General features: G+C 37.8%; 1 protein-coding gene across 2 annotated transcripts in view; it reads left to right on the top strand.

Annotated features, from left to right (window-relative positions):
* Positions 1-12,541, top strand: part of LOC138319391 (protein jagged-1b-like) — a 225,107-nt gene that overhangs the window by 207,147 nt on the left and 5,419 nt on the right. Inside the window, exons 9-21 of one of the 2 annotated variants that reach the window (XM_069262491.1) lie at positions 960-1,006; positions 1,279-1,452; positions 1,667-1,817; positions 3,548-3,712; positions 4,389-4,502; positions 4,892-5,005; positions 5,925-6,044; positions 6,341-6,485; positions 8,311-8,396; positions 10,986-11,224; positions 11,497-11,763; positions 11,998-12,129; positions 12,292-12,463. In XM_069262491.1, the coding sequence (XP_069118592.1) occupies positions 960-1,006; positions 1,279-1,452; positions 1,667-1,817; positions 3,548-3,712; positions 4,389-4,502; positions 4,892-5,005; positions 5,925-6,044; positions 6,341-6,485; positions 8,311-8,396; positions 10,986-11,224; positions 11,497-11,763; positions 11,998-12,129; positions 12,292-12,463 (1,926 nt within the window). The remainder of the gene's footprint in view (positions 1-959; positions 1,007-1,278; positions 1,453-1,666; positions 1,818-3,547; positions 3,713-4,388; positions 4,503-4,891; positions 5,006-5,924; positions 6,045-6,340; positions 6,486-8,310; positions 8,397-10,985; positions 11,225-11,496; positions 11,764-11,997; positions 12,130-12,291; positions 12,464-12,541) is intronic. The other variant, XM_069262492.1, reaches the window with a different exon arrangement.

Here is a 12,541-nt window from a genome sequence, read left to right as displayed (position 1 = left end):
GTATTAAGGGAAAGGCTCCAAAGCAAGGGGAAATCATATATATCATAGTATTAAGGAAAAAGCTCCAAAGCAAAGGAAATCATATATATACATAGTATTAAGGAAAAGGCTCCAAAGCAAGGAGAAATCATATATATCATAGTATTAAGGAAAAGGCTCCAAAGTAAGGGGAAATCATATATATCATAGTATTAAGGGAAAGGCTCCAAAGTAAGGGGAAATTATATATATCATAGTATATTAAGGAAAAGGCTCCAAAGTAAGGGGAAATCATATATATACATAGTATTAAGGGAAAGGCCCCAAAGCAAGGGGAAATTATATATACATAGTATTAAGGAAAAGGCTCCAAAGCAAGGGGAAATCATATATACATAGTATTAAGAAAAAGGCTCCAAAGCAAGGGGAAATCATATATATCGTAGTATTAAGGAAAAGGCTCCAAAGCAAGGGGAAATCATATATATCGTAGTATTAAGGAAAGGGCTCCAAAGCAAGGGGAAATCATATATACATAGTATTCAAGAAGAAGGCTCCAAATTATGCAAGGAAAAGGCTACAAAGCAAGAGGAAATACCCTAACCCTAACCCAAGATATCATAGTATTCAAGAAAAAAATGTTTCACTTATGTGTTTCCTGGAATAGGTCAGAGACATAGGTAGATGCTTTCTGTCAGTTACTTTGTACCATAATATTATCAACTGTGGGAAAAAACTAACAAAACTAAAATTCCAGAACCTATAGATTGTCTAAATCAGTGTATCTAAGAGAAGAATATTGCATGATCTTCAAATGCATTAAGTAAAATTAAAATATTGAGGTAGGTCAAACAAATATGTTATATTTTCAACATTAAATGTTTTAAAGGTATCATTGTCAATGTTACAAAAGAAATATAAAATCTATTTTTCCTTTTTAATTTTTATTTTAAAGAACGTTTGTGTTTTATTGGTTACAGACATAGTCGACTGCCACCATCAATGTCAGAACGCAGCTCACTGTGTGGTAAGTACATGCAGGCAGAAGGGAGATAACTCTCACTTATCACTGCAAATCCAGACACATGCCTATGAATTATAAGAAATTCTCCATGAGATAAGTAGAAGTTATACAGTATAATGTGATATCTAACTACTTTTGCCACTAATATGATTTCAGAAAGGCAGAACAATAGTATTGACATTTCACACCGACACAATAGCTACTGGTCAGGGGTAGGATGGAGATTTGAGTTTGTATATACATATGTGTGATTGATTTAATGTGCTGTGTTTCAGGATCTTGTAAACAGCTATCACTGTGCTTGTCTACCAGGCTATACTGGCCGCCACTGTGAGTGGGACATCAACGAGTGTGAGAGTAGTCCCTGTCAGAACAACGCCATCTGCCACGACCAGGTCGCCGGCTACACCTGTGAATGTGCGCTCGGCTTCACTGGATTTAACTGTCAGGTAAGAACTAATAGTATTAGCGTATTTTACCACATTAGATTATCCTGTCAGGGTTGTAATCCATTTTAATGTTTTCTTGTTACACAATATGTTTCGGTGGTTGAGAAAATTGTATTTCTAATAATTTTATAATGAAAGAAATGAAGGTGTACCATTTTGTAATTTTCATAAGCTGATATAAAAAGCTTTCTGAGAACGTAGGATTGTGTTTTAGGTGGACATTGACCCCTGTTACCCGAGTCCCTGTGAAAATGGAGCCAGCTGTTTTAATGTACAGGGTGACTACTACTGCCACTGTCATGATGGCTGGGAAGGAAAAAACTGTCACAAGATCAAACCCACCTGTGATTCAAGGTCATGTCAAGGTGAAATTTCTTATACAAAATACTGTAGAATTTTCTAAACAAATTCACAAAATGGGTTAGAAATAAAAGTAAGAACTGAGTGCGAATGGTTGTGATTGGCTGGAGATGGACTAGACATATTTGATTTGTTTGTAGTGATTGACAGTTGTAGGAGATGGACTAGACATATTTGATTTGTTTGTAGTGATTGACAGTTGTAGGAGATGAACTAGACATTTTTGATATGTTTGTAGTGATTGACAGTCGTAGGAGATGGACTAGACATATTTGATTTGTTTGTAGTGATTGACAGTTGTGGGAACTAGACATTTTTGATATGTTTGTAGTGATTGACAGTTGTAGGAGATGAACTAGATATTTTTGATATGTTTGTAGTGATTGACAGTTGTAGGAGATGGACTAGACATATTTGATTTGTTTGTAGTGATTGACAGTTGTAGGAGATGGACTAGACATATTTTTGATTTGTTTGTAGTGATTGACAGTTGTAGGAGATGAACTAGACATTTTTGATATGTTTGTAGTGATTGACAGTTGTAGGAGATGGACTAGACATATTTGATTTTGTTTGTATTGAGTGATGACTAGACATATTTATTGTTGTAGTTGTAGGAGATGGACTAGACATATTTGATTTGTTTGTAGTGATTGACAGTTGTAGGAGATGAACTAGACATATTTGATTTGTTTGTAGTGATTGACAGTTGAAGGAGATGGACTAGACATATTTGATTTGTTTGTAGTGATTGACAGTTGTAGGAGATGGACTAGACATATTTGATTTGTTTGTAGTGATTGACAGTTGTAGGAGATGAACTAGACATATTTGATTTGTTTGTAGTGATTGACAGTTGTAGGAGATGGACTAGACATATTTAATTTGTTTGTAGTGATTGACAGTTGTAGGAGATGAACTAGACATATTTAATTTGTTTGTAGTGATTGACAGTTGTAGGAGATGATAGACATATTTAATTTGTTTGTAGTGATTGACAGTTGTAGGAGATGATAGACATATTTGATTTGTTTGTAGTGATTGACAGTTGTAGGAGATGAACTAGACATATTTGATTTGTTTGTAGTGATTGACAGTTGAAGGAGATGAACTAGAAATATTTAATTTGTTTGTAGTGATTGACAGTTGTAGGAGATGGACTAGACATATTTGATTTGTTTGTAGTGATTGACAGTTGTAGGAGATGAACTAGACATATTTAATTTGTTTGTAGTGATTGACAGTTGTAGGAGATGGACTAGACATATTTGATTTGTTTGTAGTGATTGACAGTTGTAGGAGATGAACTAGACATATTTGATTTATTTGTAGTGATTGACAGTTGAAGGAGATGAACTAGAAATATTTAATTTGTTTGTAGTGATTGACAGTTGAAGGAGATGGACTAGACATATTTGATTTGTTTGTAGTGATTGACAGTTGAAGGAGATGAACTAGAAATATTTAATTTGTTTGTAGTGATTGACAGTTGAAGGAGATGAACTAGAAATATTTAATTTGTTTGTAGTGATTGACAGTTGTAGGAAAGGAGATGAACTAGAAATATATTGTGTATTTGTTTGTAGTGATTGACAGTTGAAGGAGATGAACTAGAAATATTTAATTTGTTTGTAGTGATTGAAAGTTGTAGGGGAGATGGACTTGACATATTTGATTTGTTTGTAGTGATTGACAGTTGTAGGAGATGAACTAGATATGTTTGATTTGTTTGTAGTGATTGACAGTTGTACAATCGCCATCCCGTCCAACAGTAGTCGTGGAGGTGTTCAGCTCATCTCGTCCAATGTGTGTGGTAAACACGGAATGTGTATTAGTCAGCCCGACGGTGAATTTACATGTGCCTGTGACCTCGGCTTTACTGGAACCTACTGTCACGAGAGTAAGTCCCTTATGTAAATGTATGCTGAGTATAGTGATGCTGAATTATATTTATTTACATTATGTACATGAATAAATTCATTATTAAAAGCATACTCTCCTACACTCACTCTGCAGTACTGTACTGCCATTGTTTACCTGTTTACGCTCGATTCACTGACCGTCCGTGCGGCCAGGTAATTCGTGCGCTGTCTTTTACCCGCGAAATTCAAACATACTTACCTTTATAAAGGTCCAATATAAAAGCCCAAATGTCGATATGTGACGCCTTATAACCTGCTTGTTACAGATGTCTTCATACATCACAAAGATAGTTCTCAATCATTTCAAGACATCATTCAATGTCCTCTGAGGAACTATAGACTTCTAAATCTTCCAGTTTATCCTTATTGAATTCTAAATACTGCATTTAAGTCTGATAGAAATCTTGAAGTTTTCTATCCTAAACTCCCCATGTCTTTTGAGAATAAGCTTGAGAATCGCCCTAAAGTAACTTTGTTGTAGGAGCAATAGAGCAACCTCTCTTCCGTCATTTGACTTTTCCTGTCATATCTTTTTGATAGTGTATGACTTTTCCTGTCGTATCTTTTTGATAGTGTATGACTTTTAGCTAATAGAGATCCTCTCAACACAACCTTTATCTGTGATGGTAGCTATATCACATGTTTATTTTGCAGACATAAATGACTGTTTGAGTAGTCCCTGCCAGAATGGAGGAACTTGTATAGATATGGTCAGTTCCTACCAGTGTATATGTAAGGAGGGATGGGAAGGCGCCCTGTGTAACCTCAGTAAGTAGCCTATAACCATTGGTATGGTTTATCCTCCTCTCTTGATCATTGGTACCTAGGCTTTCCCAATTGGTATTAAACCGTATTCAGATAGAAGAGGAGAGAAGGCAAAGATAAAAACAAGTATTCACATCATCTGTGCTACCTGTGTTTCGCTCAATTCTGTTACAATCAGTGTTGTCTTTGTAGATATTTGGTCTTCATAGTTCACTAATTTGTTGTTAACCGATAAAAGTTCACTAACTTGTTGTTTACAGTTCACTAACTTGTTGTTTACAGTTCACTAACTTGTTGTTTACAGTTCACTAACTTGTTGTTTACAGTTCACTAACTTGTTGTTTACAGTTTACTAACTTGTTGTTTACAGTTCACTAACTTGTTGTTTACAGATAAGGACGAATGTGACCCCAACCCCTGTAGGAACAATGGCTTATGTATAGATGTGGTGGCTGACTTTGTGTGTCAGTGTGCAACAGGCTGGAAAGGCAAGACATGTACTCTTCGTAAGTAAACATTTTTCATATGAACATTTCATGAAATGAGTCCCAGAAGTTTTTATTTTTGGGGGTCTTGCTGAGCAAAACTTTACACTTCAAGATTGTTATGCACCAATAAAATTTTGAAGGATTTCCTACACAGCACATCCAATGAAAAACCTCCAGATCATATAATGACATGTGTTGTTTATCCCCGGCAACATGTGTTATGTATCCCCGACAACATGTGTTGTGTATGTCTGATAACATATGTTGTTTATCCCCGACAACATGTGTTATGTATCCCCAAAAACATGTGTTGTGTATGTCTGATAACATATGTTGTTTAACCCCGACAACATGTGTTATGTATCCCCGACAACATGTGTTGTGTATGTCTGATAACATATGTTGTTTATCCCCGACAACATGTGTTATGTATCCCCGACAACATGTGTTGTGTATGTCTGATAACATATGTTGTTTATCCCTGACAACATGTGTTATGTATCCCCGACAACATGTGTTGTGTATGTCTGATAACATATGTTGTTTATCCCCGACAACATGTGTTATGTATCCCCGACAACATGTGTTGTGTATGTCTGATAACATATGTTGTTTATCCCCGACAACATGTGTTATGTATCCCCAAAAACATGTGTTGTGTATGTCTGATAACATATGTTGTTTATCCCCGACAACATGTGTTATGTATCCCTGACAACATGTGTTGTGTATGCCTGACAACATATGTTGTTTATCCCCGACAACATGTATTATGTATCCCAGACAACATGTGTTGTGTATGTCTGATAACATGTGTTATGTATTCATGACAACATGTATATGTTGTATATTCCAAACAACATGTGTTATGTACCCATGACAACACATGTTGTGTATCCCTGTTGTGTATCCATGACAACTGTATATATTTTGTAAGTTACAGAATACAGCCAGTGTGAGTTGACCACCTGTACTAATGGAGGTACCTGTATTGATCTCGGCGACACTTTCACCTGTAAATGTAGTCCAGACTACATCGGCCGCACCTGTCAGAGACGTAAGTACACAGCCTCATAATAATGAATAAGAACACTTTACCTCAATAAAGACAACCTATATCTTACTTGTTTTGTAAGTGTCATGTGTTGACTATTTATAATCTCTGGTGTTAACTGGTGACCTCATTAAAGACAACCTATATCTTACTTGTACTTGTTTTGTAAATATCATTTGTTGACTATTTATAATCTCTGGTGTTAACTGGTGTTAATACTCTTTGTCATGAATAATGAAGGATATCTATAACTTTGCATACTTTTGATTCCTGATTAGGTATGATAATTCTGATTACAGTGGCTAAACGAGCGTGTGACGCCTCTCCATGTGACAATGGGGGCACCTGTGTTAACAGTGGGGACAGTTTTACCTGTATCTGTAAAGAAGGCTTTGAGGGGCCAACTTGTCAGTACAACATCAACGACTGTAACCCATTCCCATGGTAAGTTGTCAGTCATTACAACATCAACGACTGTAACCCATTCCCATTGTAAGTTGTCTGTCAGTACAACATCAATGAATGTAACCCATTCCCATGGTAAGTTGTCTGTCAGTACAACATCAATGACTGTAACCCATTCCCATTGTAAGTTGTCTGTCAGTACAACATCAATGACTCTAACCCATTCCCATGGTAAGTTGTCAGTCAGTACAACATCAACGACTGTAACCCATTTTCATGGTAAGTTGTCTGTCAGTACAACACCAATGACTGTAACCCATTCCCATGGTAAGTTGTCAGTCAGTACAGCATCAATGACTGTAACCCATTCCTATTGTAAGTTGTCTGTCAGTACAACATCAATGACTGTAACCCATTCCCATGGTAAGTTGTCAGTCAGTACAACATCAATGACTGTAACCCATTTTCATGGTAAGTTGTCTGTCAGTACAACACCAATGACTGTAACCCATTCCCATGGTAAGTTGTCAGTCAGTACAGCATCAATTAATGTAACCCATTCCCATGGTAAGTTGTCAGTCAGTACAACATCAACGACTGTAACCCATTTTCATGGTAAGTTGTCTGTCAGTACAACATCAATGACTGTAACCCATTCCCATGGTAAGTTGTCAGTCAGTACAACACCAATGACTGTAACCCATTCCCATGGTAAGTTGTCAGTCAGTACAACACCAACGACTGTAACCCATTCCCATAGTAAGTTGTCTGTCAGTCGACATCAACTACTGTAACCCATTCCCATAGTAAGTTGTCTGTCAGTACAACACCAACGACTGTAACCCATTCCCATGGTAAGTTGTCTGTTAGTACAGCATCAATGACTGTAATCCATTCCCATGATAAGTTGTCTGTTAGTACAGCATCAATGACTGTAACCCATTCCCATAGTAAGTTGTCTGTCAGTCAACATCAACGACTGTAACCCATTCCCATAGTAAGTTGTCTGTCCGTACAACACCAACGACTGTAACCCATTTTCATGGTAAGTTGTCTGTCAGTACAACACCAATGACTGTAACCCATTCCCATGCTAAGTTGTCTGTTAGTACAGCATCAATGACTGTAACCCATTTCCATGGTAAGTTGTCAGTCAGTACAACATCAACGACTGTAACCCATTTTCATGGTAAGTTGTCTGTCAGTACAACACCAATGACTGTAACCCATTCCCATGGTAAGTTGTCAGTCAGTACAACATCAACTACTGTAACCAATTCCCATAGTAAGTTGTCTGTCAGTACAACACCAACGACTGTAACCCATTCCCATGGTAAGTTGTCAGTCAGTACAGCATTAATGACTGTAACCCATTTCCATGGTAAGTTGTCTGTCAGTACAACACCAACGACTGTAACCCATTCCCATGGTAAGTTGTCAGTCAGTACAGCATGAACCACTGTAACCCATTCCTATGGCAAGTTGTCAGTCAGTACAACACCAATGACTCTAACCCATTCCCATGGTAAGTTGTTCATTAGTACAGCATGAACCACTGTAACCCATTCCCATGGTAAGTTGTTAGTCAGTACAACATCAACGACTGTAACCCATTCCCATGGTAAGTTGTCTGTCAGTACAACACCAATGACTGTAACCCATTCCCATGGTAAGTTGTCAGTCAGTACAACATTAACGACTGTAACCCATTGCCATGGTAAGTTGTCTGTCAGTACAGCATCAACGACTGTAACCCATTCCCATTGTAAGTTGTTTGAGTCTCTTCAAACTCTGGGCTAGTTGTCATGGATTTGTTGATTCTTTGTACATTACTGATTATTGCCTATATGTCTTTCTGTTACAGTTACAATGGTGGTCGGTGTTTGGACGGCGTTAACTGGTACCGTTGTGTGTGTGCCCAGGGTTTTGCGGGACCTGACTGCCGTGTCAGTAAGTGTACCACACGATTTAATGCTGTTTTTCAGCCTCCCCAGATTAATGCTGTTTTTCAGCCTCCCCAGATTAATGTTGTTTTTCAGCCTCCCCAGATTAATGCTGTTTTTCAGCCTCCCAGACTGATGCTGTTTTTCAGCCTCCCCAGATTAATGCTGTTTTTCAGCCTCCCCAGATTAATGCTGTTTTTCAGCCTCCCCAGATTAATGCTGTTTTTCAGCCTCCCCAGATTAATGCTGTTTTTCAGCCTCCCCAGATTAATGCTGTTTTTCAGCCTCCCCAGATTAATGCTGTTTTTCAGCCTCCCCTGATTAATGCTGTTTTTCAGCCTCCCAGACTGATGCTGTTTTTCAGCCTCCCCAGATTAATGCTGTTTTTCAGCCTCCCCAGATTAATGCTGTTTTTCAGCCTCCCCAGATTAATGCTGTTTTTCAGCCTCCCCAGATTAATGCTGTTTTTCAGCCTCCCCAGATTAATGCTGTTTTTCAGCCTCCCCAGATTAATGCTGTTTTTCAGCCTCCACAGATTAATGCTGTTTTTCAGCCTCCCCAGATTAATGCTGTTTTTCAGCCTCCCCAGACTGATGCTGTTTTTCAGCCTCCCCAGACTGATGCTGTTTTTCAGCCTCCCCAGATTAATGCTGTTTTTCAGCCTCCCCAGACTGTTTTGCACATTGCATTATGTTACCACCATACAATTGCCGACATTTTGTTACTACCATGTGATTGACTGTATTTTGTTACTAGCTTATTTCTGCTTACAAAGATATGTGTAAGGCAGCACATGCAGTTAGAAATGTATGACCGGCCCTCGTGGCTGGTCATAGCACTTGCATAATCATACATAATGATTATGCTTAGTTTACACTAAAAATATAATGTCCAATCCGTACTGCCAGTTCCTCATATTTATTACTTAGGGTTCCACAATTTTACATCATCAGCATCTCACATTCACCAATTGCACTCCATGTTTATATATATATATTCCAATGGTCTTACTATAACCTTTTGTCACTTCTAGAACTTCTCAAACTACTAGTCTCTCTGGAACTGTATTTTGGGCTCTAAGACCTTACTATACAAGTCCCTGCAACACCTGGTAGAAGACACCCTAATCAGACTCCCTAAGGATCTCTAGGTTTTGCCTGACAGGCCTAGTCTGTGTTTCTGATACATCTTTATCCTAATATATTAATGAAACCATACAGTACACAACCAATATAAAGGTTGCAAATTAAAGATAAATTTATCTTCTTTCTTATGATGTAGAAAATATATAGAACTATTATTAATTACAAATGTTACATTAGAAATACTGACTTTCACACACTAAACATTACTGTAAAAGCTATACAGCTTCCAAACTATACTGCCTATAGAATTGTAACTCAGTATATCAATAATACACATCTTGCTGTATCCAATGCTTAGTAAATTACATTATTCACTATTATAATTCTTTACTTATTACTTGTTTTAAATATAAAACAAACACATTTATTTTAGCTCTTACTGAGACCTGCTATCATGTGGTCACCACGGGGGTCAACCCTTCCCTTCAGCCAGGGGTACTGACTCAGCATGGTCCCTCTATCCTGACACTACACAGTGGACAGTCTAACTCTCTTATCTATATGTATAGATATAATTACTGTGTCTAATTTAACCTAATGCTATCTGTCATAAATGTATCAAACTTGGCTCTGGTTTTTACTGAGACCTTTTAACATTAATCAGATTGATCCATCTATTCAGTAGATAGTTTACATATCTGATCAAGCCTTGACAAAGTTAACCTAGTGATACTAAATGTAGCAAAAGTACACATACATTTATCTTACAATAAAAAGCAAAATAGAATCCTGCAGCTGGCGATAAACCTATGTAAACAGAAAATGTTCAGGAATAATTCGGCTATCAGCAGTAAATGTAACACAGATGAAAATCAAATGAAGCCTCACAAAAACTAGCCACTCCACTTGGGTCGTGAGAATCTGGCCCGAGGAAGACAGGAATGTGGTAAAAACAGTAGTATGTTAATGTAATAGAGTGAAAGGGAGATCGGGAGAGTTAAAATTTAAAATTCCAAACGATTGTCAGGAATGTGTGTTAACATCATATCTAGTTTATAGTGAGATATGTATCAGAAACTGATGTGTCTAAGTTTTTTGTCCTTTCTGTTAAAGCATATCTCCCATTACTGTTTATCAAACTTGATAACTGATGATGGGAGATGCTAGGCTGTACACAACATCTCTACATGTAAACAGATGCTGGAGATAAAACAACGAAATATTACGTCATACTTATTGCCTTCAGTTTGTATACATCTGGAGGAGGTTGCTTTCTCTGTGTATTTGTGTTTGTAGATCTGGATCAGATTTCCTTCGCTATTAAACAGGATTAAATCAAATGCTATATTTTAGATGAAACATTTGTTTTTCAACACTTGTTACATGTAATAAGCTAAAGACATTCAGCCTTTGAATGATAATTCTGATGACATTGTAAACATATTTATCCTTTGTCTGATACAGAATAAAGGTCTTCTCTTGGATTCACACTATTATTTGTTTGTCCTCAGATATCAATGAGTGTGCGTCCAGCCCCTGTACCTACGGAAGTACATGTATTGATGGTATCGGGGAGTATAGGTGTATCTGTCCCCCGGGCAGGACAGGGCCGAGATGTGCTGAGGTCGAAGGTCAAAGTCCATCGCCACAATCTTGTATCTTCAATCGAGGCATTTACCCTGACAAGTCGTCATGGGAACACGAGTGTAACATGTGTACCTGTGACAACGGTGCGGTACATTGCAGCAAGGTATGCCTACAAATTGTGACAGAATGGAGGGTGGTACAGGGGAGGCAACTCTTCAAAGTGCTTAACAGTAGAGTAATGTATAACTGGGTCATTGTAAGGGAATAAAAAGGGATGTTGAGGAGTTGCTGATTCCTGACAGTATGCATATAAATATTTATATGTCTAGTATGAGGAGGGGAGGATAGGGGAGGGAATGAAAGATAGACTCATTGTACCTGAAATACAAAAATAACCTATTTCACTGTAATAATTAAGATGTTTTACAATTACAGATCTGGTGTGGCCCACAAAACTGCTTGTCACACCCAAACCTGACAGAGAATGTGGTACATTGTGGGCCGACTCAGACCTGTGTCGTGCAGACAGACGACATCTGTTTTACCCCACCCTGTCTGCCGTGGGGGCAGTGTAAGGATGTGAACAAAATCAAGGACCCCACCCCCCAGGGCCTTCAAACCAACTGCATTCCAAACGCGGCACAACTCAGTAATACATGTGCCAAGTTAGCATTAGTATTTGACAAATCAAAAATGCCATCGGTAAGTAGTTCCTTAACAAATATAAAATAATTTAATAGTTTCAGTACAAGTAGAATGAAACCATTATGTAACAATATGCAAGAGTCTTTTTCTTTCTATATACAAGCATATTAAAGGTAATGTGTGAGAAGTTATCGAGGATGCATAGCTTACACACAAATGAACACATGTATCTAGCACAGAAACAACCAGTTTGGTTAAGTGAAACATGATGTATACAATCTATTGTTACAGGGTATCACAGTGGAGACAATATGTAACAAACTGAGACAGATACCCTCAATACAGAAGCTGGGCAAGGAAAAACACATCTATATCATGTGTGCTATCCAAACGGGTCACACCGACACCATAGAAGTATTGCTGGTGAGTCGGGCAGGTTCAACCTCGTTAAATATTCAGAATAATAAACTCCTACCCTGCTTGTCTGTCAATAAAAGTCTATACAATATCTGTTGTGATTTGATGTTTGTCCTACTGTATGTTAACTTACTAGTAATTACCTCATTGATGTTTCTGTAATTCCAGTCCACGGAGCCTTCAGTTGATGGATCAAGTTCACAAATGGATCGAGTGTTGAAATGTGCCCTGGACAATCTAACAAACACAATCAGTCACAAACTTGTCAACAGTAGTGCTCTGGCCGCGGTCATCGAGGTTCAGATAGAGACAGCAGTCATTAAGGAGAAAGGTGTACTAGGTAAAATTGTCTTTATTGACCACCTCTGTATTAAGACTGTTTGTTGAATAAGAAGACCTCTTTCTGTGGGCTATAAAT

Source organism: Argopecten irradians, chromosome 3, assembly GCF_041381155.1.
Source record: "Argopecten irradians isolate NY chromosome 3, Ai_NY, whole genome shotgun sequence".
Taxonomy (NCBI): domain Eukaryota; kingdom Metazoa; phylum Mollusca; class Bivalvia; order Pectinida; family Pectinidae; genus Argopecten; species Argopecten irradians.
Note: the sequence above shows the minus strand (reverse complement) of the source record. Positions and strands in the feature narration are given on the sequence as shown.